The sequence below is a fragment of the Diplotaxodon limnothrissa genome, linkage group LG17 (assembly GCF_057381915.1).
Source record: "Diplotaxodon limnothrissa isolate DT_005_m linkage group LG17, D_limnothrissa_male_GT1.1, whole genome shotgun sequence".
NCBI classification, from domain to species: Eukaryota; Metazoa; Chordata; class Actinopteri; order Cichliformes; family Cichlidae; genus Diplotaxodon; species Diplotaxodon limnothrissa.
In genome coordinates this window covers 27,949,160-27,975,027 of record NC_140612.1, presented here as the reverse complement: position 1 = coordinate 27,975,027, position 25,868 = coordinate 27,949,160, and the positions used below count along the sequence as shown (strand labels likewise).

Below are 25,868 nucleotides of genomic sequence, written 5' to 3'. Positions count from 1 at the left end.
AACACTAATTTAAAATGAAGTTCATGAATCTCACAATTCAGGCCAAATAATTAAAAAACATCTATGGACTGGATTCTTACTGGTTATAAAAAAGGTTCAATTCCCTTGGTGAATTAAAAACGGGCTTGCATATCAAGGCTGTGTTTCGCATGCAAGACTATTTGTAAGATCGTAATCTCAGTGATTTTTTTTTTTTTTTTTTTTTTTAAATGATCCAAATTCACACATTTCATTCAGTCTTATCCAATATGTACTTGAATAGCTATTTCTGTAACAGCATAAATGGGATTCTAAGTAACATCTTACACCAACAGCAAGTCTTCTTGGATCTTCCTGAAATCTTCTGGAAACTTGCAGTTAGTTTCCAACAGTGTCCACGGGTAAGAAATGACTAAAGTGGTCCTCCTAAGCTCTACAAACCCTTCTCTTCTGTCTTCCACCAACTCCAATCCAGTCATCACAAACAAGGAAAAGAGGGCTGAAAATAAGAGCCTGTCAAGTTTCATAAAACACATTCTTCACATTTGTTTCTATCTGTGGCGATTCATTACTGGATGTCTTCCACATAGTTAGCAGGATAGAGGCCCGTTTGTCCATCCTTGAGCCTGCCTTTGCACCAGCCCTGATCATCTTCTTCACCTATTTTGGTAAATTCATCACCTGGAAATGGGGAGAGAGAAATCTTAATCAATCTTAATCTACGTACATATACAGAAGTCATTTTAATTTTAAAGGTTAAAAAAAAGGGGGGAAAAAAAGAAAAGAAAAAAAAGAATCAAGTCAGTTTACAGCATCAGCGTCAAATATGCAGCTAAATTTTTTTGAGCAGAACCAAGGTCACCAGAACGCAATCTAATAATGGGGATGCAACTTTAGGATGTGGTTAAACAGAGTTGCATCATGGAAGTATGCATCTCCAGCAACTATATCAATATGGACTCAAATCTTTTAGGGCCCTTTCTAGCACCTTGTTGAATCAATGCCATGAAGAATTAAGGCAGCCCTGAAGACAAAGGGAGGTTCAACTCTAAGATGTACCCTAAGGTCATAGGTGTACATTACTGAAATCATAATCTCCTTCACAAATGATTGCTTGAGGCCAAACTGACCCCTTTTAGTCATGTACCTGCTTTGAAGCTCAGCTCATCCTGCTCCTGTCCCTCATAGTCGTAGAGAGCTTTGACAGGCACAGATACAACAGGAGAGGCCGGCTCTTCCTCGAATGGATTACCCTCACCATTGGTGGAGAAAGGGTTACCACCTGTGTCCTCATCCGACCAGTCTGGAGTCTTCTCCGTACTGCTTGCACTGGACAGACAGACCAACCACATAGTAAAACCCTGGTATTTTGCCTCACAAGTCAAAGAAAAACCGTCAAGGCAGGTGGAAAGAGTTTGGTTAGGGCAAAAAAAGAAAAAAAAAAAAAAAAAAAAAAAAAAAGGGGGGGGGGGGGGCGGGGGGGAATAAAACAAATACAGTACAGTGGAAACCCAAAAGCATAAAATAGGCATCTCCAAATGCAGGGAAAAAAAAAAACAAAAAACAAAAAAACTCCTTTTGGGTCAGTCTAAACAACTGCAAGACTAAAAAGCAAGCATTTGGTTGACGCAGGATAAATGATTTCAAAATTGCTTATATGCCACTGACAACAAGAACTTGAAGTCTATGGAGACGAGAGAGAAATAATAGGGGGCAAAGCAAAAAAAAAAAAAAAAAAAAAAAAAAAAGAGAGAAAGAAAAAAAAAAAAAAAAACCATCAACGCGACATGTAAGAAAAACAAAAACCGAAGCACAACAAGATGAAGCAAGACAAATCACAATTGTCAACGCATGATTGGAGTTTAACTCTGACCAGGAGAGGGAGCCACCTAAACATCAGAAGGAACTTGGCAGGCAAAGCTGAAAAAAACAAAACCAACAAGAATAATTTACAGTCAGACCAGTTTATGGTTTCAAGGCTATTTTTGGATCCCTCCACCCATTAGGTACAACTGTTATTCAAATGAATAAAAGTTGATACACAAAACTTACTCATTTTGTTTTAAAGAGCCTTTAAATTATCAGCTGGCACAAAAAAAAAAAAAAAAAAAAAAAAAAAAAAAAAAAAAAAAAAAGGAAACAGAAAGACCAATTTCAAATATCCAGATCTGACTGTAAGAGAGAAACAATGCATTTCCACAGCAGAAGCATGCGCCTCCATGCGCATACACTTAACGTTCTGCAAGACATGAAACTGTTAGGGATGAAGAAAAGACACAGGCTTTGTGTGCAATGCCATTCAATGACCATGCAGAGCCACAACATGACACCTGAGGAAGGAGAGAATAAAAAGTAGTGGGAAGAAACCAAGAAAAGGAAAATGCACGAGACGCGACACCAACGACGCTCCACATAGCAAAGGTAGAAACAGAAAATGCTGCAGGTGAGCGTTTCCGGTTCACCAACGTTTTTATTTCCTCTTTATTCACAACGGTGTTGTTGACTGTGATCTCCTGCTCCACGGCAGTCTCCCCCACTTCATCGTCATCTTCGTCAAACGGGTTCGTGCCCGCAGGTGCAGCTTTTGGTACAGTCAGGCTGACAACATGGGACACAGTGAGAGATTGTTGACAAGCATGCATACAGAGTCACACCTGGGATTTAAAAAAAAAAAAAAAAAAAAAAAAAAACCCAAGTTATGCATAACAGGAAGCAGAAGAAGATTGGATCATTGACCCATTCGATATTTTAGTCCAAAAGGAAACTAAAGGGCTATTGCTGTGATGGACTGACAGCCTATCCATGGTGTACCGAGCTTCTCGCTCAGCGACAGCTGGGATGGGATTTAAGTTCATAAGCATGTAAGAAAATGGTTGGGCAAATGAACATGTGTCCAGTGAGGTAACAACTTGAAGTTCATCAGCACATCACACAAGTTAAAGTTGTCCTATCAGCCTTTCACTAAACCCCTCAACCCAACAGTGAGAATCCAAACAAAACAAAGCTGGTCTTGCACAACATCATGGATTTCCCAGCAGGTTCCAGTAGTGTGCATGTAACTATAATGAGCTCTTACAGTCAGACTCGAATCTTTTACGCCATTCTCTGGATTGAAATGAGTTTAGACATCAGTTTAAGTATCCAACCCCAAACAAGGCCAGGCATAGTCAAAGACCGTCTAATGAAGTAAATATTCAAAACTGAGTTAGACAAAAGTCATTGAGAGTTGTACAGAAGACTGTGCAAAGTCCCTCCAACAATGTGGGCTTTACTCTATTTTTAAAAAGATGGGAAAATACTGACAGCACTCAAGAAGCAACTTTTTCTGTAAGACTTCCCATCACTGAATCATGTTTTCCACCATCTTAAAAAAAAAAAAAAAAAAAAAAAAGATACGCTTGTGCACCTGCTTTTTCAGCAGGGCCGTCTGACGGTTTTCCCGTCATGGGCTACATTTTCTAAAGCCTGATAATAGAGTGTATGAGTCTAGATGAAACACAGGCAAGCTCAAAAGGTTATTTTAGAATTTAATCAGGTCATAGAATTAGTCAGCTGAAGGTTAGAGATTTCTGCCTCTGTTGCACATTTAGCAACAGCAAGAGAGGTGGGGCTATAACTGTAGGTTTAAGGACAGCTGGAAGACCCAGTAATTTTCATATTTATATGAAAGAGTGACATCAACAAAGCATGAAACTAAACAGACAGAAAGAGCATTCTAGTGAGACTTGTTTTTCACTAATAAGTGCTGCATGTCATAATTATCACAAAGCTATTAAAAACATCAGTGAGCCCCTCCCTGAGCCCTTAATTGCCAGCTGTGGGTTGTTTAGGTGTAAAAACCCTGTGAAGAAGTCACATGAGGGTTGTTTACTTCCTATTATTGTGATTGTGTTTCAAGGAGCAAAAAACCAGAAGAAGGCCTGTATCAGAGGAAACAAGACTCCTACTCCCTGTTTATAGAAACATTTACAGAAGCAGTTATCAGTTGGCCCCAAGTACAGAAATGTGAACGCCTTTGTTTGCATAGTCATGCTATGCTCTCCGAGTTAAGCCTGTGGCATTATTACAGCAAACACTTCTGCAGTGGGAGTCTGGTACAGTGTAACTTAGCTGACTGAAACCATCCAAAGTTGACCTCATAATCATGAATTAAAAGACTTGACATTGCTCTAAGCAAGCTCTAAGAGTTTTAAAATCGGTTTGATTCATGTCTGACACTTCAAATCAAGGACAAAGAGGAAAAAAAAAACCCAAAAACAAAAAACCCAACAACAAAGGGAAAGAAAAGACAAATCTGACACCGACTCAAAAACAAGTTTCACCCTTATCCAAGTTGTGACTACAGATAGGGATCAGACTTGAAACAAGTACCCATACTCACTGATGTTCAAAAAGAACCAACAATAAGCAGCATATACGGGGGAGTGGCAGCAAGTGCAATGGTAGTGGTCCGAGGCCAAATACTTTCCATGCTTGGCATTCCCTCAATCGGCTCCTCTACACACTCCTCCACAAGTTTTAAATGCACACATCTTCCTGCTTGTTAAGAGCAAACAGCAGGTGTTTGCACATTAAATTGAGAGATTACAAAGCTACAAAGGAATGTGAAGAGTTGAGGCCTCCCAAAACACACAGGCCCATAAAAACCAATCTCACACACACACACACACACACACACACACACAAATCATTTAACCAAGTTTTTATAGAGCGTATCTAAATTAGTCTTTTGTCATCATTTCCATGACTTGTCAAGTCCACAGTACTGTTGCCACGACACAGTTAACAGATGTCTGGGGACAACTACATTCCCATCTTATCGCTTTAGAAAGACTCCTTCATGTTATTAAAAACCGCCAGCCATTTAACTTTGATAGAAGCCTTAAATCCCTTATGTATTTTATTAGATCAATGGAGGATTAACTCCCTTACTATAAACTGAAAGAGGGTTTGTGTCGATATTTTGCTTAAATCTTAAAATGAGTCTGTTAATTACAGTATTAGTTGACATAACATCTTAGCCCACTTGCTTTAAGTACAGATGTCCGATTAATCGACCCTTTTTTCAACTTGTCACTACCAATATGAATGCCTATAAAGCATGTGCGTGGGTTGTATTTTCACAGTACTTTTGGCATGCTTTCAGGTATGCACCAGCAGACTTAGTCTCTTGACGATAACTTTATCCCAACAATCTGTATCAAAATGTTTACTGTTCCCATGGGGACGGCTGCACAACTGAACATCATTCCTGGAGCTTCCCTCATGCAAAGTTTACAGCCATTCCTTAAGAGTAGGATGCCATGCACAGGGTGCAGCAGCATCTTTGATGTGGTGAGTTTGGATAGATGTGTGTATTAAATCAGATGTTCTATTCTCTGCATGTTTGACAAAGACAGTGAACCAATGAGTTATCAGACATCTACCTGTTGCTGGTTTTGGCAGGCTGAACAGGCTGGTCTGACCCAGCTGGACTAATGCCCGTCAATGTGATGCCCTCTGATGGCTTCTTCTTTTCTCGTCTGCTCAAGGTTCGGTTGAGGTCTATGGACCATTCCTGTTACACATTTAAAAAAATTACGTATTAAAAATTAACCGTACAACTGTGCCAAACTTAGCCAAGTGAAAAGCGTGAATCAACAAGCCCATCAGCTAGTACAGGGAGAACTTAAGCACAGCATCTTAAACACACAGCCCCAGAGTCCCTGATCAGTTCAGCGTTTCTCAAGCTGATCCACTAATTCTCAATTTTAAAACTGTGCATACATGTCTGTTTATATTTGAGTGTGTCAAGGATATACAGACATATGCAGCATCCATATCCCATTGAAAGAAACATCAACAAATTTTCCCCCTCAACCAAAGAGGAAGGTTATTACATAATTTTATTCTTCCTTAAAATGGATGCAAGCATAACCTCAGAGCTCCAATTGTTTCTCTAACCCCTCTGATTTATAACTTAAAACCAAAGTCTTCCATGACACAGTATCATGTGACACTGCAGAGTTCACAGGAACTGCAGGAATGCCTCAGAGGCTGAAATGACGGGTCAGAGTCCAAAAGTTAGAAAGACGAAAGATAAATTACAGCAATTCTGATATCGAGGAAAAGTAAATGTCAGGAAGCTTGAACCTTTGACTGGCACTGATAGTATTCATATATTGTCTGCATATACCACATGAAGTTTTGTCTCAGTTAAGTTTCACTAAGGCAACTTGAGTCAAAGGCACACACAGAATGAGAGAGGGTTAGTGGGAATAAATAGTCTCCCTGTGGCTGCTGTGAGAGAATAGCCCTCATGCAGAACTCACTACAATGGACCATCTCTTAGAGGGACGATGACGAGACCATTCCAAATTCTGTCAAATATGCGGAAAGGAAAGCAGGGGTACAACAGGTTTAATGCAGATAACACTATGTAATCCTAAACCATGTTGCTGAAACAGTTGCATAAACAAAAAAACAAAAAAATCTCCATCTTGCAGGGAAATTAAGACAGTGATGTTTTATTCAGTTTACTTAAATGTGCCATGGATAGCAGTTCTCAGTTGTGTAGAATTTAATCTAAGGGGAGATATATTCCTCTTTAAACCCCCCCCCAAAAAAAGACAAAAAACAAAAACCAACAACCTAAACTTCCAAAAATAAGCACTAGTCAGACAGAAAGTGGAAGAAGTTGGCTCACGGGAACAACTATGCCTGCAAGAGTATTCAAAAACACTAAATTGTATCAGTGGAAGCGCATGCAGCTTTACCCGCAGACAGATCTACTTCCACCTCTGGTGTCTCAATGCCAAGAGTGACAGAAGGCTATAACTCCTGCTTGGGCCAAATGCTTTACTTCCCTTGAAACTTTTTCATTCAGATGTTTTCCCCATTTCTGACCTGTGGTGCTTACAGCTGCACCTCAAGAGTACCCGCAGCTCTTAAGATAAGCTTCCTAAAGTACTTTAATTCATTCTTAAATTACCCTACTGAATAATATATATATAACAGCTATTAGTGTATATCATCATCTCATCAAGTCTGGAACAACAACCCACTCTTCAGAGTGACACGAGTCAAACAGAGCATCCGGTTCAGATGTAAAAACTATTTGGAAACCTCTAGCAATTGCTCTCAGAGCTCAACCCTTCCCCTAGCCGATTTACACTCATGCATTAAATAAGTGTGGTCTTTAGTACATTACCTCAAACTGGGGCCAGTTCATTGGCATTCCAGGACCATGATTGGACCGGAACCATTTTAGGTCCTCTTCAGGATCGGTGCCAGAGATTGTGTCGTCCAGTGTGTGGTAAACTCCCTGATATCTACAATGACAAAGGGCAAGGGATACACTTAAAGTGCAACTATTCAAAGCTCCAACTTCTCCCACATCTGTGTCTTTCTGAAAGGGATGTTATGTCATTTCTGACCTGTGATTGGTTGAGAGGTCCAGGTGCTGCTTAACCTCCAGCAGCACCTCTTTGAAAAATTGAATGCGCTTGTCTTCAAACTGCTGGCACTGCTCGAACACTTGCTCCATGTTTTCCATGTACTGAGGGGTCAATTTGTTCAGCTCCTCGATGGATTTCTCATAACGTTCTTTAGTCTGAAAGGTAAGAAGGGAAGAAATGATAAATCACATTTAACAAACAAAAACTCACGCAGATTCCCACATTCAGCTAAGGGAGGGGGGAGGGGGGGGGGGGGGGGGGGCGACAAAACAAAATGTCTTCCCAGTTACAAGCCTCCCTCTTAGTCTCTTGCCACAGGAAACTGTACCTTCTGGACCTCTTGCTGACACTTTTCCACCTTTTCCTGGAGTTTCTTTTGGGCTTCAGGGTTATTGTTGCTCTCGAGTTTGCTGTTAGTCTCCCTGCTGGCTGCAAGCTTCTCTTCTTTACAAGCAGTGTGGTAGGCCTTCTTCAAAGTCTCTACCTGCAGGTTTGATGGTTAAAGTAAAATTAAGGAAATGACACAAGTCGTGTGTAACCAGGTAACTTGAAACAGTGTGAGGAAGTGTGGAAAGAATTGTTAACACTGGTATCTGAAGATATAACCACCTCTTTACCCAGCCTTAATTTGTGTGAAAACTTTCAGTGAAGTATGTAAGCAAACAACATTTGTTATGCTTTCCAAAATGTTCAAGTGGCTGCCTTCACATTTATGTGAAACTGATGACCGCACTTGTTCACCGAAAAAGCTGAACTTTTTAATGTCATTTGTAATCATTACGCTAGATGGCTCAAAACAACAAGAGCCAGCCCTAATTTTTAAGTTATAACAGACATTTGTGTGTTTTCCCTTTTCTGAATAGAAAAAAAAATATTTAATGTCCACAAAAACAAAACAAGAAGGCTTGGGCCTATGAATAAAATACTTCATAGTCAGTTTAGAAGGCAGGTCCGATACTGACACAATACCCACTTCCCCCATGTCAGCTAGCCAGTTAATTACCCCCATTTTCTCTCTGCCATTCATCGCTTGTCCTTGCCCATCTGGTCAATCAATAAATCTCCATCACAAAACAGTTTTGCTCAATGACAGGCCAGGATGTCACCATCCCCTGTGACATCATACTCACAGGAAGTAGTGGGAGCCTGAAGGTTGCAACATGCCCGGTCATAAATATGCCCAGGAAGAAGGGGGGGTAAGGTTCCAACAAGTAAACAGGCTAAAATAAAAGTAGCAGTAGGAAATACATAGACCTCATTTTCAACCAAAGGAGTCTCCCTCTGTGCCCTCACCATTTCCTTTCCTATGCCTGGCAGTAACCTTCAAAATCAACACTAACCAGATACAACTGTGCTTGTGCTCTGGTGTTGTTTAAGACATTGTTTGCTCTTCTTTCCATGACTACCACTGAGTCAGTAAAATGTATTCATGAGAACTGAGGGGTAAAATTTATAGCTGTGATCAGCAAGATGATAAATGACTTCCTTGCTTTAGATAAGATGGCAAAACTGGAAAGCTTGCTAAGCACCAAACAGTTTATCAACATGTGCTAACTGTATCAGAATTGTGCAGCCAAAGTCCTGAAACAGACAAAAGGACTCGCTCGATTTTATCAACTGAATTTTAAGACAACAAAATCCACCGAGTGCATTTCATTTTTGACCCACAGACCATAGAAGGTGAATGACATTAACAAATTAAAGTGAAAATGAGCAAAATAATAGCCATCACTTTAAGTTGAGAAATTTTACTCTGCCCTATCCAACTTCAAAGAGGCACAATTGAATAAACTACCAGAGGGATACTGCTGAATGCCATATGAGTCATAAGAAAGACTGTCCTTCCTCAGCAACAAAGGTGTGTTAACACCCTGTTTTTGGTCATCTGACATGCAACCATGGTTGCATATAAAAACCAAAAAGTTAAAAATGAACTTCACAAGAGAAATGACGTTCTCTGACTGCTGAGATCATCTTGTGATAAATATAGCAGTTTTTAAAATTGAGTAATTAAGTACTTCCACCTCTTGAGATAGTCACCCTTAAAATTTCCTTTTTGTGACATTCCTTGTTTGGTAGCTTGTTAGCCTGTCTTTTCAGGCTACAGACCATACAACCAGAGGATGAAATTTAAAATGAGAACAAAGTGATGTTTGTGCCAGACTAAAATTTGTAAAGCCCAATTTTGATTTGCAATCCTCAAATGTGAAGCCTTACCTAAATGTTTAGTTCTAGAGTAAAGCTGACGCTGCTCATGATTTATTAAAGCTAAACTACATTTTTCCTAACTCACATCAAATGTCCTGAGCTCATGAGAAGTTTGAAATTCACACCTCTTTGAGTTTCTTGGCCCAGGGTTTTTGAGCCTTGCGGAAGCCATCTTCAGTCTCTTTAGTCTCTTTGAAGCCACCGATCATCTGTTTGTGGAAGGACTCTCTCTGCCAGTTTTTCAGCTTCTCATAGTCTTCTCCCATCAATGCTGCTTTCACCTCCATGTGAAGCTCGCTCACCTTCTCTGCCTCAGTACACAGAGCAGCCCACGCTCGCTCCAGCGTGCCATATTGAGGTCCTGACGGCAGAGTTATTGAGAAAATTCACGCTTCGATTCAACTTGAGCTCAAATTTCCCATTGTTGATGATGAATCAGCACATTGTTCTGGGTGATAAATATATTAGAAAGATTAAGATGCTACAATAATTATAATTTATTGTAGGTTTTTCACCCAAAGAGCCTTTAGGCAACCGAACCGGCACAGTATAAACTACACTCAATTTACTTAAGACAAAGCAAAATCTTTATGTATATAAAAAAAAAATTAACTATGTACAATTTAATCTTACCTTTCTCTACAAGTTGCCGCCAGCGCTTCCCCCATTCTGTGAGCTGCTGTGCGTAGGCCTTTTCAATACGCGCCCGCTCATGAATGCAGTTCATGAGATCTGTGCAGAGCCGACTACCATCGTCTATCCGTTTCACGGTGCGCTTGTAGTTTCCAACCTGCAAACCAGAAAATAAAACTTGATGGATATACAGAAAGAAAGAAAAAACCCACACAAACTACAGTGCTTGTTTTCTATTAAAGGGCTTTCTTTTGGAGAGCAGTTACACCCCTCCCAAGAATGATTTAGAGCATAATTATATTATAATTGATCCTCAATCGTTTGCTTGAGTTGAGCCATTTAAAAAAAAAAAAAAAAAAAAAAAAAAAAAAAAAAAAGTGTAAATAACCAAGTTACAAACTGTAGAACAGAGGAAAGATTTAATGCATCTCACCTCCCAGAAGCTGTCACTGGAGACATCAATCATGGAGTCATCATAGGTGCCTGACATGGCTGCTGCCCAAAGCTACACTTAGTGTGTGGGTCCTAGAGAAAACGCATGCAAAAATTAAAAGTCAGAATATCCATGTTATGAGCACAAACCACACTCCATTTAAAAAGGTCCAAGGCTTTTTACAATCAGTCTAGTTCACATGTTATTACAGTAACTTTCTGTTTCACAAATGTGTGGGGGGGAGACAAGCTGATGTTCATAAACCAAAAGGAGGAAGGGAAACATTTTAAACACTCAAATTTGTCTTCCCTCCATGCATTACAAAACCACCAAGAAAACAGCATTTAGTCAACATCACTGTTCTGTCACAAAATTCCACAGAGACTACAGCTGTGTTCAGACGCAGATAAGATGTGAAAGATAAAAGGTTCAGAAGAGCAGTTCAGACAGATGCAGAGTGTGTGATCTGGTTCGATAATCTTGGCCAGCAGGTGGGTCCCCCACGCCCCCACCAGCACATATGACAAGTTGAAACCACAGCGGCTACTCACAGAACACTGAGTCTCTATTATCGCAGAAAAAGAAACCATCAAGAGGCGCACAGCGGGCAGCTTCCGTTTCCTCCAGACTAGTACGACAGTCTTTGCTCTGTTACTCCTTGAGTCCTCGCATCCAGCATTTCAAACTCAAAAGCCTCAAAAAACAGGCAGTTTATTCTTCCCTTCACTCCTCTCTGCTAAATTTCCCACTCCTCTCCTTCCTCTCATCCTCATCAACTTGGAGGCCCTTTTCATTCTAGTATCTCATATACATTTTCAGATCAGAGTTGAATCTAACCGATGTCAGCTGACAGTTTGCAAGTATCAACAGGATGCAAATGCTTCTCAAATGGGCACTTCAAAGTGTATTTGAACTTTCACCCAGCAAATTCTGTGCTCAGCTACACTTAGAGCAGAAGTAATTTGAAGTTTTTAATAATGCTCAGATGCTGAGGTAGTAAAGTCAAATGTGGCTTCAATAAAAACATAGCAAATTAAAGCGTTCATGTTCTACCTCTATTTTTTTAAGATCTGTAACTTAACAAAACTACACACTTTTAGATGCATTCACACCCACAGTGAGTTTAGCAGTTTTATCAAAGTCTTGTAAAACTCCTCCAGTAGTCACTTTTACTTTAAAAAAATAAAATTAAAAAAAATCAACTTATAAATCTAACAATTCTCACCCCCAATTGAGAGCTGTCCACTTCCGACTGGATCACACAAGATTCAATTTAGTGCCAAGTATGAACACACTGGGCCCCTTTCAGCTGTGCGAGACAGTGAGAAGATGAGGCCCACTGCTCTGTGGGTCTGTTCATCAATGGTCAGTGGCCCATGGCCTCCAGGGCAGGACTTGGACAGAGGGTAGTATTGTGGTGTCCGCAGGCCAGGGAGGCAAATGAACAATTTTCTCTTAAACTGTGAAGTTATGTCGGTCTAACAGCCAATACACACACTCAGAAGAAACTATGCAACAACAGATGGTGTGCCACCATTTCTATACATTTTTTCTTTTTAAGAAAAAAAAAGAAAAAAAAAAAAGGGGTGAACTTTAATTTTCTCATAAATGACAGCTTTAATAAGCTGTAGTTGTGGAGCATTTTGTCTGCATCAAAAAGTTAGTCCAGTTATAACACCATTCCTGACTCAGTTTATTGTTGTTAAACGGGTTACTTCTCTAAATAAGAGCACCATTTCAATTTCATTATTTGTGCATGTAAGCTACACACTATATAGAGAATCAGAGAAAACAACAATACTGAGTCAAAAATGAGCAAAATGGGTCCCTTTTAAGTTAACAAACACCACACACCCTGTTCAGTCATCATACACTTTTGAACCAATGATGGGTGGAGAAGGGGAACTAACCTTGAGCTCTAACATAACAGACTTGACTGATTAGACGTGACCGTATAGTGCAAAATTCACAATTTTCTTTGTAGACCATCCTTCATAAGAAATCATGTAAGAGGTATAGATGATCAAAATCTCAAAAGAGACAAGCCAGAAGACTGTAAATGATGAGCATGTGATCATTAAACTTCAAACAGATACCTCTTCATAACAAAATTAATTAGAGCCAATTTCCAAGAATTAAGGGGCATGTGCAATCCTGTTGTCCTATCCCTCCTACCAGCCGTTTCAAACAGTGGACTACACAACACAAGCTACTTGTGTGGGTGACAGGAAGAGAAAAAAAAACAAAAACGCCCAAACAAAAACAAAGGTGATGTCAAGGGGCAAGGATATTTGAAACCAGCAAGAAAATTCAACAGAAACCTCTAATAACATCATAATGACCTAATATGAGTAAACCAATAACAACCGTAGTAATACACATACACATTTCTGTTTTGCTACTCATGGGAGGGGATGAAACTGAGAATATGACTTTGCCTTTACAAGATACATAAACATCAACATTTTGAGATGTGTTCATGTGCTTGGGGATATGAAAACTCAGTTTAAACTACATACTTATATTCTCAGGATACAAATATGTTTGAGCTAGGGCTGCTCGATTATGGCAAAAATGATAATCACGATTATTTTCACTGAAATTGAGATCACGATTATTTGACGATATTTATTTCGTCCGCCAGAGCTTATATTATTTTTTTACATGCTGTAGTGCCATTTGTGGGAGCATTTCAAGTTGCTATACATCAATACAACTGTTATAGCCCATATTTTAAAAATGTGTATGCATTAAGTCCATAGTAACTACATTAATTGCAAAAAAGTGCAATAAACTACAAAAAAATTGAAAATCGTTTTTGTTTTTACATATATTTCTACTTGGAGAAATTTAAGAGGTTTATCCCTCAAAACTTTAAATACAAAAAAGTTGCAAAAAATAGTTTACAACAACAACAGGAAATTTATTTTGAGTGTCTTCATAGTTTTATTTTTGGAGATACAGCAATTTTTATATACTGCAGGAAAAACAAAAAAACAATCCTATGATGCAAATTTGCAAAGAATGTGCATGTGCATCAAAATAAACTATTTCCAGCAGTGCAATTCGAGTTCTAAGGCCTACAAGTAAAAAACTACATTTTCCGCAAAAACGACGTCACTTGCGATAGTTCGCGTTGACGTCTTGTTCAATGTGGGAAGTTCATGATCGGATCGGCAAAGCGTGTTTCTGGAATATTATGTTTTTGTTCCTGCAAGCTCTTTTTATGCAATTTTTGCAAAGCTATATGTGGAAGGAAACCGTGACCGAGGACAAGCTGATGGCATAAGAAGTACGTACAACTCCTCTGGTTTCATATTGAAAAAAATTTATTGTGCTAGCTTAGCGTTCAGGTTCTACAGGGATTTAAAAATAGTTACACAAAACGAGCATGCTGCTCTGACCGGCTTTAAAGGTTTAACAATAACAATGTATTGAATAATGACTTTAAAAAAATAATATAAAATAGTGTGCAAATACTGATAACAGTGCAAATGTTTGCAATATAAGAAATAAATGAAAAATGTGAACTTTGCAGTGTTGCTCTGTGGTGCAGCTACGACACCATAGCAAAGTTTACACACTGTGTCTACTTGATCCACGTCTGACTCCGCGAAGCCATAATGTTTCCACACCACTTACCGTAAGTTTTTTTTTTTACCTCTCTTTTCAACCAACGGCAGTCCACTCCTCTCCAAATAACTTCTGCTTAGCTTTCCGAGCTTCCCTCGGGTCCTCTTGTTGTGACGCGTGTTCGAAATGCAGAGCAGTGCGCTTGATTTGCCACATGGAGCAGCGCGAGAGTAAAGCATGAGGGAGGGGCTAATAATCGGCTCAGTCATTTTTAATGATCGTTGAAAGCCCAGATGTAATCGTGATTAAAATTCGATTAATTGAGCAGCCCTAGTTTGAGCAGGTGATTGTTCTAGTAGCTACATTCAAAATAAACAAGGATGAATAGGACAATCTGTTACACACTTAAAAGAAACTTAAATCGCCACAAAGACTGAATTCCTATATAGGAAAACCTCTGCACACCCTTGGCTCTGAAGGACATTGTGTGGACTGTGCTAAACAATTGAACACAGCTTGAGCCAGAACTGTAAACAATGGTGTTGACTAAGCTGGGGTCTGAAGTCCACTCAGTCTGTCACTGTAGGAGAACGCTGGAAATTTCAACACTATGCTGCTATGCCCAAGCAAAAAAACAACAACACTTAAATATGCGGAAACTAAAGTCGAGTGTTTATCGTTTAAATTTGAATTGAATAAAAATGACAAGTGTCTTTCTAAATGTATGATTTAATCAAGACTATAGACTGCCTTAGATTACAGGCTTAGAAATTGCATAATCACTGAAGTCTGATAAGTGTATGTACTAACCACAGTGGAATTTAATTGCTGACAATAGCCTTAAGATAGAAGTGAACAAATACATTCCTCAGTGCCTGACTGAGCCATGGCATGTTAAGTAAATTCCCACACTGTCACTACTCGAACCCATTTTGCAAAAAACACACCAAAGAGCTGTTCTACGAATTGAGTTCAACACAGCCAGGCTTTCTTCGAGTTAGCTGGACTGACAAAACCCCAAACAGATAACAGTATCTTGATAGCGGTTATCAACTTTCTTTGCCAACCCTGGCTCTCCAAGTGCCCACATGAAAGGGTGAGTTTGACACATTTCCCTTTTTTGCCACATCAAAGACTCAAGTTCTACACTGAACGATACTGCATACTTCCAAAGAAAGGGGCAAATATACCAACACAGAAGATGCTGCATAAAATCAAGAATCTTTGAATGGAGAAAAAAAATAAATAAAAAAAAATAAAAATTCCAGCATCGTTTTTCCAGGTTCAAAGAACTCTCTGGTGCGTGTTTATGTACACAAGTAGATAACTAGGGCAATAAGTCTTTAACTTTAATTGAAATCTATGCATTGTCTTTTTTGGGCTATTTGTTAAAGAAAATTTATTTTATGCTTGAGTAAAGCAAGTCCCATCATAATGAAAATATAATCCTATTGATTTAATTTTGCTTTCAGGAAAGACCAAAACCTTGCTTGAGGATGCATTGGGAGGGTTTGGTACCAATAGTTCTGTATGCAAGAAAAACCAGGCCAATGTGATGCACAGTTTGCACTATGATAACTTTACAACAGATTCCTTTGGTGCTACAGTTTTGCAGGCTGGAGATCTTATATTAATAATCATAATTCTATAATAAGCTGAATGTTACTGAAGTCTGAGTCAGATAAAGTGGAAATTACAGCAGACTTTACACTGGAAAAGGTTATGTGGTCAGCATAGGTTGCTATGGCGCTCTTCCCAGGTTAAAACAGAACCACCTTCATTACACTGAAAGACTTGACATAACTCGCTAACCCATTAATCTTGCTTTGTAATACACTTGTCAGGCTGTCTGTTTGGAAAGTAGTATTAGTGGTTTCTTTTGTGAATGGTTTAAAAAGCAGACTCCGAATAGGGTGAGCACGACCTGATGAGGTATAGTTTACCTCTGCTTAAGTGTTGAAACAAACAGTAAAACAGGACAGGTTGAGCATATGATGTTATTGAAAATAATAATAATAAAATCATCTTCCTTAAAATCATATTGTTTTAAATAGATATGAGTAGTATAAAGCGAGCTCAAGTCTGTTCAATACTCTTATATGAATGACATTAACTTCTAAAACAGTTTACTGTTATTTTAGCTGCTGTTGTAACAGTTCTAAGGTTGTAAAGGTTCAAGGATGTATTCACAGACTACCACATATCTTTAGGCATATATGTATAATTATTAGGAGGAGGAAGAAGAAGAGGAAGAAAAAAAAAAAAGACTCGTCTATTACTGTGTTCAACATTTTTAGTCTTTATTATAGCTGGATTTGCTTTCCTTCATGGGGCTTTCCATGATAATCTCATTAGTTTCCAGCTGTGCTGATTTATAATTTCTCCGCATTGGGCATAACATAATGTCAAAATGTGACATTTTGTCATTATGTAGGACACAGGGATAACTGATAAATGCTGTGCATTCCCTCAAAAACAGGACATCGACCAGTGCTGATGAATGGCAAAAGATGACCATTTTATTAAAAGCACATGAACACTTACTGTAGTATGCTGGCAAGAAGTGAGAAAGCCTGAGTCACGTCTGTAAAAAGACACGAGCTCCCAGTGACTTCTGCAAATGGTGGGAAAGACTGCTAAGCAAAACACACCCTTTACCAAGGGCATATTCCTTTCCATAAGCTATCAATAGACAGACTTCTCATTGCATGTTTATGTTCCTCAGAGTGCCCTGCAGACTGTCACAGATAGTAATGAATGAAGCAGAAAAGCAGGAAACAACAGGACGTACGCACCACAGAAATGAGCACATATATACAGCCGACAGGCGCACACATGCCTAAAGCAGTCTTTATATCAGTGGTTGAGAAACATAATCAGAACACCAGATGATACAAAGCAAGTGATTTGATGAGGATTTGTGATACGATGGCCATTTTCAGTAAAACATTTAATAGTGAAACACAGATATTGCTCCATTCATGTGACATAATCTCATTCTGCCTCCATCTAAATGCATTCAGTAATTGGAGGTATGCTGATGACTTCTGTGTCAGTTTTTGTTGCCTGACAAATACATGTTAGTCTGGATATCTGCCAGTATAAGCAAGAACCCACAACTTATAAAATGAAATGAAAAGGCACATCCACATTTGCTATATTTTTTCCTCAGATAAGATTTGCAAGAATTTTTGAATGGGCCACTAATGACTCCAGGATTGATAGATATTTAACTGCCTGCAAACTGGGCTGCCACGATTAGTCGACTAATCACGGTTACGTTGACTATCAAAATTGTCGACAACAAATGTAATAGTCGGTGCGTCGTTTAAAGCCTTGTAAGATCCTAAAAGACGCACGAGTTAGTAGGATTTAAGAGTGTAATAACGGACTGAAACAGAAGATGGCAGCATTGCATGTACAAGGATGCCAGCTGCCATTAAACCCTGAAGTAGAAGAAGCAACTCAGTTTTCGTAGCTGTGTCCAAATTCAGGCCGCATCCTTTGGAGGCCGATTACGTTACAGCAGCGTGACGAAGGCTTCCCAAATTCGAAGACGCCTCCAACTGCGTTCTTCATTTCCTCAGCGTAGCTCAACCCCCAACCCATCCCAGGAATCATAGCGCGGCCCAGCCAATTCCAGTTTCCAACAATGGCGGCAGCTACTTAGTTCTAATATTACTTTTTCTGGGTCACAAAATAAACTTTTAAGATATTTTCAGGCGAGAATGTAGCTGTGCAAATATCTGATCGGTTTATCAAGACATCACATATTTGCAAAAGTGCTCTGACGTTTTCGGAGACATCTCTTACCCACCAGCTGGCTAGCTAGCTAGGGGGTTTAAGTGGTCACTCGAGCCAGCGAGAACACCGGACTCTCGGCAAATCGTTTTCAAACCCCCCGCGGACTTTCGCTACTCAGGTTAAACATGATATATCAGTGACTTAGATAACTTAAAACTGTTATTGTTTGGCTTTTTTTTTAGCGTTTTATTTGTTCCTGAGTAAATCGGTCTTGCTGAGATTAAAGTTATAGTTTTCCCACAGCTGAATAAACGTCAAACAGAAAACTGATTAAACGGAACTGTGAGATGGTCGAGAATTTACTCCAGTGTCCTGTTATATTTTAGATAGCAAGGAGCAGACGGCTGAGTTTATTAAACTCCACTGAGACAATCTGCAAATTTTATTAAAAGTTTAATAAACTATCATCTTGTCTTTATTTTTAGTTTGCACATACCTTAAACACTTCAAGCTGTAAGCTAATGGTAGTTATACAAATCCAGACGCATGCTGGTGCAATAAGCTGTATGTTTTACGTCCAATGGATGCATGATCTTATTAGTCGACTAGTCGCAAAAAATAATCGGTGACTAGTCGACTATCAAAATAATCGTTTGTGGCAGCCTTACTGCAAACCATAAGAGGTAAAAGAACCAGGAAATTGATTAGTTGTGAAGCTATGATACTTTTTTATGTGGAGGGTAGACTAAATGTTTGAGCAACTTCAACCATTTTCATACATGACATACACAAAACAATGCAAAAAATGAAATATGTGCTGAAAGCTAATCACATGGAAGTTACTTACCAGAGCAAGGGTGATTTTTTTTTTGGTTTTGCATGTTTCCATTTTACTTTATTGTAGTACAAAGCAGCTGCAATCTCTGTGGTGGAGAGTGCAGCTGAGCTGATCTATCCCTTCAATATTGCACTTTCACTGCAGGGCATTGTTTAATACCAACTGTGCTAAAGAAGGAGGGAAAAAAAAGAAAAAAAAAACAAACTTGTGCACTCAGGAGTAGTAGTAGTATCCACCAAAAAATAAAAATAAATAAAATCACAGGCCATGACCTTTAATATCTATCACTCTCAGTCAACTCTGCCCTCCTTTCCTCACATGAGCTCAACAGCTGCTCTTAAAGGAATATGCCTTTCCAGAACAGCATCTGTGGCCCTTACAGACATCACTGGTAGAACTTAACTATAGTTAAGAAGCCTCAGATCTCTACACAATGAAACCGCTGGTCCGTCAACACCCAGTTAACTGTAGCCTCGACATCACTGATCAGTCCCCGTTGCTCAGTGGACAAGGATAAACAATGGCATTTGTTCCACAATTTCAGGCACTTTCCACTCTGTATGCCAGCAGCATGGAGAGAAACATAATGGAGGGAAATCCAGTATTACATGAAAGGGAAAGAGGAGATTGTTACATCACCACCAGGCATGTTTTCCTGTGGAAGCCCCAGTCTTGCATTATGAGCAGTATGCAAAGTCTTCAGCAAAGTAGGGCTGCCACAAACAATTATTTTGATAGTCGACTAGTCACCGATTATTTTTGCAATTAGTCGACTAATCAGATCATGCATCCATTGGACGTAAAACGTACAGCTTACTGCACAAGCATTCATCTGCCCTTATAGAACTATCATTAGCTTACAGCTTTAAGTGCGTAAGGTATGTGCCAACTAAAAATAAAGACAAGATTATAGTTTAATAAATTTTAATGAAATTTGCAGATTGTTTCGGTGAAGTTTAATAAACTCCATGCTATCTAAAATATAACGGGACACCGGAGTATATTCTCCAGCATCTCACACTTTTGATAATCAGTTTTCTGCTTGACATTTATTCAGCTGTGTAAAAACTATAACTTGATTTCTCAGCCAAACCGATTTACTCAGGAACAAATAAAATACTAAAAAAAGCCAAACAATAAAATTTTTAAGTTATCTAAGTGACTTATATATGTTTAACCTGAGTAGCGACAGACGGCAGTGGGTTTGAAAACGATTTGCCGGGAGTCCGGTGTTCTCACGGGCTCTAGTGAGCCTTGCCCCCGGCTAGCTATCGAGCTAGTGGGTAACAGACGTCTCAGAAAACGTCGGAGCGCTTTTGAAAATGTGGTGTCTTGGTAAACTGAGCAGATATTTGAGGTTTACACAGTTACATTCTCGCCTAAATATACGTTAAACGTTTATTTTGTGACCCAGAAAGAATAATAAGAGTAATATTAAAACTAACTAGCTGCCGCCATTGTTGGAAACTGAGCTGGGCTGCGCTATGAATTCTGGGACACCGCTTCTTCTTCTTCTTCGGGGTTTAACGGCAGCTGGCATCCTTGTATATGCAGTGCTGCCATCTTCTGTTTCAGTCCGTTATTACACTCTTAAATCCTACTACTTATTCCTGCGTCTTTTGTGATCTTACAAAGCTTCAAATGACGCGTCGACTATTAAATCAGTCGTCTACGATTTTGATAGTTGACGTAATCGTGACTAGTCGACTAATCGTGGCAGCCCTACAGCAAAGAACCGCAAACAAGTAATCTACCAACTGTTACAAATCAATTTCTTATCCTTATTTTTGTTTATAAGTGGATTGGCATAAAAGAAGCAATACTTATTTTTTGTACTTTACATACTGTTATTAGTGTTGTTGATATAACAATATATATCGGATGACAATATAAAAACAGCTATCATTTCATTTTACGTTTGTTTCGTGGTGTCGGAAAATAAACTGTTTATGGCAATATTTTCTCATCGTTTTGATGGTCATTCTAGTGGCTATATTAATTTCTTAAACTTCTCTCTTTCTCTTATATTTTATATAACCACACTATGGATGGACAAGCGTCTGTTTTTATGCGTTGTGGTTAGCAACAACGAAGGTAACACCATCACGTGTCCGCTTGTTTATGTTCCACATAAACCTTTCACAATAAAGCTCAAGCTCCTGTTGAGACTTTTCAAAATAAACTGAATCACGTGAAAGAGCAGATTATTTACGGATGAGAAGTAAAACAAAAAACAAAAAAAAAACAAAACCTTAGACTCAAACCTTAGAGGCTTTTCCCCGCAGCACGCTGTGTAATAAATACTCACAAAAAACAAAAACAAACAAAAACGGCAGCTGTTACAACTTATGTCTAAAAATTTATAATTTCATGCATCTGTTAAAACACTTGATTCCAGCTACATGACGCGCAGCTGGAAACACTTCCATAAGTCGAGCTGCCCGAGATTCACAGAATTTACAGAAAGTGTTACATTTTTGTGATTTATATCGTTATCGGGACGATAGAATTCTTATATCGGGATATGAGATTTTGGTCATATCGCACACCCCTAACTGTTATAATGGCAAATGCTCATGCAGTGGGTTGTTTTTCCTGCTTCTTCCTATACATCACGTCAGAGAGTGGATAGCACTAATACGGTAATTTCAGGCACAATCCAGGTGTTCATAGAAGCCCCAAATCTTCTGTTTCCAAGGGGAAGCTAAAGAGAAGAAGGCTGGTATAAAGGGAGACAGAAAGAACTCTTTTTTTAAACTGTAATAAGAAGTCCTAATCTAAAATAAATAAGGATTATGTTGAACTGAATTAGGTCTGGGCAATTAATTCAATTTAAAACTCAATTATCTACCAGTTACGAACACAATATTTACATTCACTGCTTGAGTCAAGAGGACCAAAAGAAAGCCTTCAGTCAAAAAACACCAATGTAAAAGTCCTCTTGGGCACAGATTTTATGCCCAAGTAAATGCAAATGCTACTTAGAGAAAAAATAAAGTTACTTTTCTTTAACCAACCCTGGAAAGCCCAAATATATTTGGTGGCCACCAAAACTTCTTATTTAGAGGAAAAACAGCTGCACAAAACACCCATCATGATGTCGAGGAGCACAAGAGTAAGAGACTGTGAAAACACGGGGGAGTTTGGTTATGAGATGAACTCAGTAGCATATTATTTATTTATTCTAGTTCTAGTAAAGATAGTCTCATCAAGTGTTGCAGGCCCATAGTCATTTAACTTCTTCGTGGGAATACACCAACAACAGTACCTCAAAATGCAGTGAAGTGTCCTCAGCCTGAATTGGAACACCCATTCTAAGTTTAGCTTGGTTATGTGAAGGTCCAATCATTTTGGATGTCTTCCCCCCCCATAAAAAAAGGAACCAGGTGCATTTTCACTACTGCTTTACCCTGACAACAAAACTACACATACAAAACACAAGGACCTCAAATCTCCGCCTTAGTATCCATCTCTAAATTCTCCTGCTACATGATGACTGATAACTTCCACTCATTCATGGTTAATGTCATGACCATTAGGTGTTTTGTTATAGTCAGTCCCCAAAGCTCTGAGCAATATAGACACAGACTGTCGGGATATGTGCAGCACAGGAGTTGAGGAGGGCAGAACTTGGCAGCCAGATGACACTGCAGCAAACTGAGCAGAGCAGATCAAGAGGGCATGTGTCAGAGCTCAGACAAACATACCAATCTATTAGTTTCCACGGAAAATGTTAAAATTATGTAATGCTGCGAGCACAGCGTGCAAGCTAGGAGGTTATCTTTACTTGCGAAACCTGCCCCGCCCTTTACCACTTCAGCTCCAAACTCGCATTACAAAAACGTGAGAACAGTTGAGGTGAAACAGCTTAAAGCAGCTGACCGACTCTGCTTTATAACAATAACATCAAATCCCACATAAATCACGGTGACATTTAGTACATTACCACTTAACTGTGCTGGCTTAAGTCTTACTACAGGTCCCCGGAATATCCAAGTTACTGCAACCGTGATAATAGTCAGTGGTGAACTAGTTCAACTTCACTTTTACAGTCCATGACACACCTGAAACCACTTTAGCGCTACCATTATCTGACCTTTCCCACGACTAAATACCGGTTCTCGTGTTTGTAAAGCCAACTTCCTTCAAGTGCGAATTAATAAAGTTAGCCCTCAGTTAGCTCCAACATTAGCGAATAAGCCACAGCCCCTTCAGTTAGTAAATGTAAGTTAGTAATAGAGCACAACATAAAAGTATCTATGTAAACTTACCTTAAACTGGTCCTATTGAGGATTTATGATCTAATGAAGCGTTACTGGTCCCAGTGGTACCAATTTACAAATCTTTTCGCCGTTTTTCTGCTCAGCAGCGGCACCATGGATCAACTGACTGAAATAGCCGTGTCAGTTATAAGCAGACGACCCTGCACATCCGGTCAAGATTTTCACAATAAGACTGCGAGGACAGGCGATGACGTATATATAACGCCAAGCAGAGTTTCACAGAGATCATAGAGCTGAAGGAGACTGCTTGAATTAAATTACACACTTTATTGAGCAAACAGCTCATGTGAGATCTTTAAAACAATTAAATAATGAAATGCATAACAAAAAAGTCCTTTTTTTGTTTTCCATAAATAATGTTTGAATTTACAGCTTTCGCTTGAAAATATTTGTGCTCATATGTTTGCAACTTTTAACAAAAACAAGTTTTTTTTTGGCAAATAAAATAAGTATGTAAACAAATTTTATGGTTATAGCATATTCAAAACAAAGGTGCTATACCATAAAACACACCACAACAATACAAATAAATAATAATAAATATTAGATTTAAACAGCACACTATCATGGTATTTACATAAAATTATACAAGAGACTGTCATCCAGCCACAGTTCCAATGATCAGCCACTTCCAAAATCTTCATATAAAGTATGTCTTCAGATTAAAGAGAAACACTGCAAGTAAATCATGGTCATGGTGGTAATGTATTCTATGTTTCTCTCTCTCTCTCTCTCTCTCTCTCTCTCTCTCTCTCTTTTCCTCATATATGTATATGGAGGATTTTTCATTTATGTATATATTTTTTAAATGATTTACTCCAAAAATATTTTTATACAGGTTTAAAATACATTTTAATTAATGAAATGGCAAAAAGAAAAAAAAGAAAAGACACTTGGCCTTAACTGTGTATGTGGACCAATAGGGCGAGTCAACCCTCAAAGGCTTATTTTAAACCAGAAAAAAATTACTTGTGGCCTCATTATAATATTGCACTTGTAATCTGAAGAAACTAATCTGGAAAAAAATGTTTAGCAGAGATGAATTCTGTTTAGGCAACCTAAGTGGTGCATTTGTTTCTCGATATTCTCGGTGTCACACACTTTATTTTGAAATCACATGACTTCCGATGCTGGACTAGTCAAGATAGATTTTCTTATGCAAACGAGCGAGACGCGCATTCTGACGTCACATTCCCCAGAAAACTTTTTTAGATTACTATTTATGAAAAGTTAGTAGTTCCCACTGTGAGGTCTGTGGCGCTCCAGACCATGTCATCTGAAAACAATAGATACGGAGGTACAAAGAGCCAACAATATAGCACATCTACTGCTGTTTGGGGTCATTTTTTGGGGGGGGGGGACTCTAATTAAATCTCACCAGATATGAGAACTGGGTGCTGCTGGCCTCTGTTCCTATGTATCGCTGCTGACGATATCCATGTTTTTTTTTTTTTATTAAAATGAATCAGCAACAGAATGACACAAATTCTCCTCTGAAAATCAGAAAGTACACTGTGGAATCGAAGGAGGCATGTTTTTTTCATCCTCTTACAAATATTTATTCAGATAATGAATCCGTGAGAAAATATTATCAATGAAAGATGATTAAAAAAAATAAACAACCACAGATGGCTTTTCAGAAATAGGAAGTTATAACCGCCTTGTGCTTCCACCAAAATAACACATGTAAAGCCCATTGACTAATTCTGTAACTTGAGCTAAGATATGATTAACAGAGATGTGCAATGGTCACTTTCCAATGAACAATAGATTTCTTTCACACCAGCAGATGACATATGACATGCAAATAAACTGACTGCTCTTATTGTTGAAGGGTCAATACACACAAACTGACAAATTGCAACCATAACTGTTTATCAGCGCATCAACAGTACGATATTTTATTGAAATATAAAAGCAAAAAACATTTAAAGGAGTTTCTGTTCATGTATTGTTCACAAAAGTTTGTAAAGGGGTTAAAGACAAGCAGCCGTGGGAACCTAACCTTCCAGTAAATTTGGTTTCTAAATTTAAATTTGGTTCGTAAAAACAGAGTGTTTACTTTGGGGACTTCAGTCACAGGCCACAGCATGTACAGCTTACACCACTTGACAACCTGCTGATAACCAAAAAACAGTACCATGCAGAGACCTGCTTTGCTGCTGTGGCAACAGCAAGAACATATAGGTCTTAGGCTTTTTGAAGGCTTGACCTCTGATTATTCTCTAGATTACACATTTATTTTCAACAAAGACTACAACCCTCCCCCTAACAGTAACCTGACAGCTTTTTATTTAAACAGAATGAATTTAGTAAAGTAAAGAAAGGTGTACTTTTTTACACAGCTTGTTATTTCAAATCATGACTCCGCACAAATAATGCAACTAAAGAAAAGCAGCATTTAATTACACAGAAAACAGCACAAAGGACACTGTGTCAGGACAGAGCTGAATCATACTGTTTCAACCTTGTTTAATCACAATTTGATGGCAGACACTATTCTCTAAACCCTTTCACTGTCTTTTCGTTGCTATTTGGAGAAAATGATCATGGATAATACTCCTGATTGTTGACTTGAATTAGAAGTGGAAGTAGTAATAAATGCAGAACTTTTGAAAACCTTTTCAAGTTACACCTTCTGTAATTCATTTTAATACATCTTATATCATTTCACAGGCAAAGTCATTAGTGAATTCATGGAAAAAGTAAAAAATTACAGAAAAAATGTTAGCAGCAGCCCA

At 38.7% G+C, this 25,868-nt stretch overlaps 1 protein-coding gene across 4 annotated transcripts; it reads right to left on the bottom strand.

The window, feature by feature from the left end:
• Positions 1-72: 72 nt before the first annotated feature.
• Positions 73-23,251, bottom strand: pacsin2 (protein kinase C and casein kinase substrate in neurons 2). Of its 4 annotated transcripts, none has more exons than XM_085376672.1 (11): positions 23,116-23,251; positions 10,690-10,781; positions 10,257-10,413; positions 9,749-9,984; positions 7,744-7,899; positions 7,395-7,570; positions 7,169-7,289; positions 5,406-5,536; positions 2,446-2,577; positions 1,127-1,308; positions 73-660 (listed from the first exon to the last, which is right to left on the bottom strand). In XM_085376672.1, exons 2-11 carry the CDS (start codon positions 10,744-10,746, stop codon positions 548-550), a joined length of 1,461 nt encoding a protein of 486 aa, XP_085232798.1. In that variant the 5' UTR covers positions 10,747-10,781; positions 23,116-23,251; the 3' UTR covers positions 73-547. The 4 variants fall into 4 exon arrangements, with proteins under 4 accessions (XP_085232798.1, XP_085232799.1, XP_085232800.1 ...); XM_085376673.1 differs by lacking the exon at positions 23,116-23,251 and adding an exon at positions 14,351-19,688; XM_085376674.1 differs by lacking the exon at positions 23,116-23,251 and adding an exon at positions 11,915-12,902.
• Positions 23,252-25,868: the final 2,617 nt, after the last annotated feature.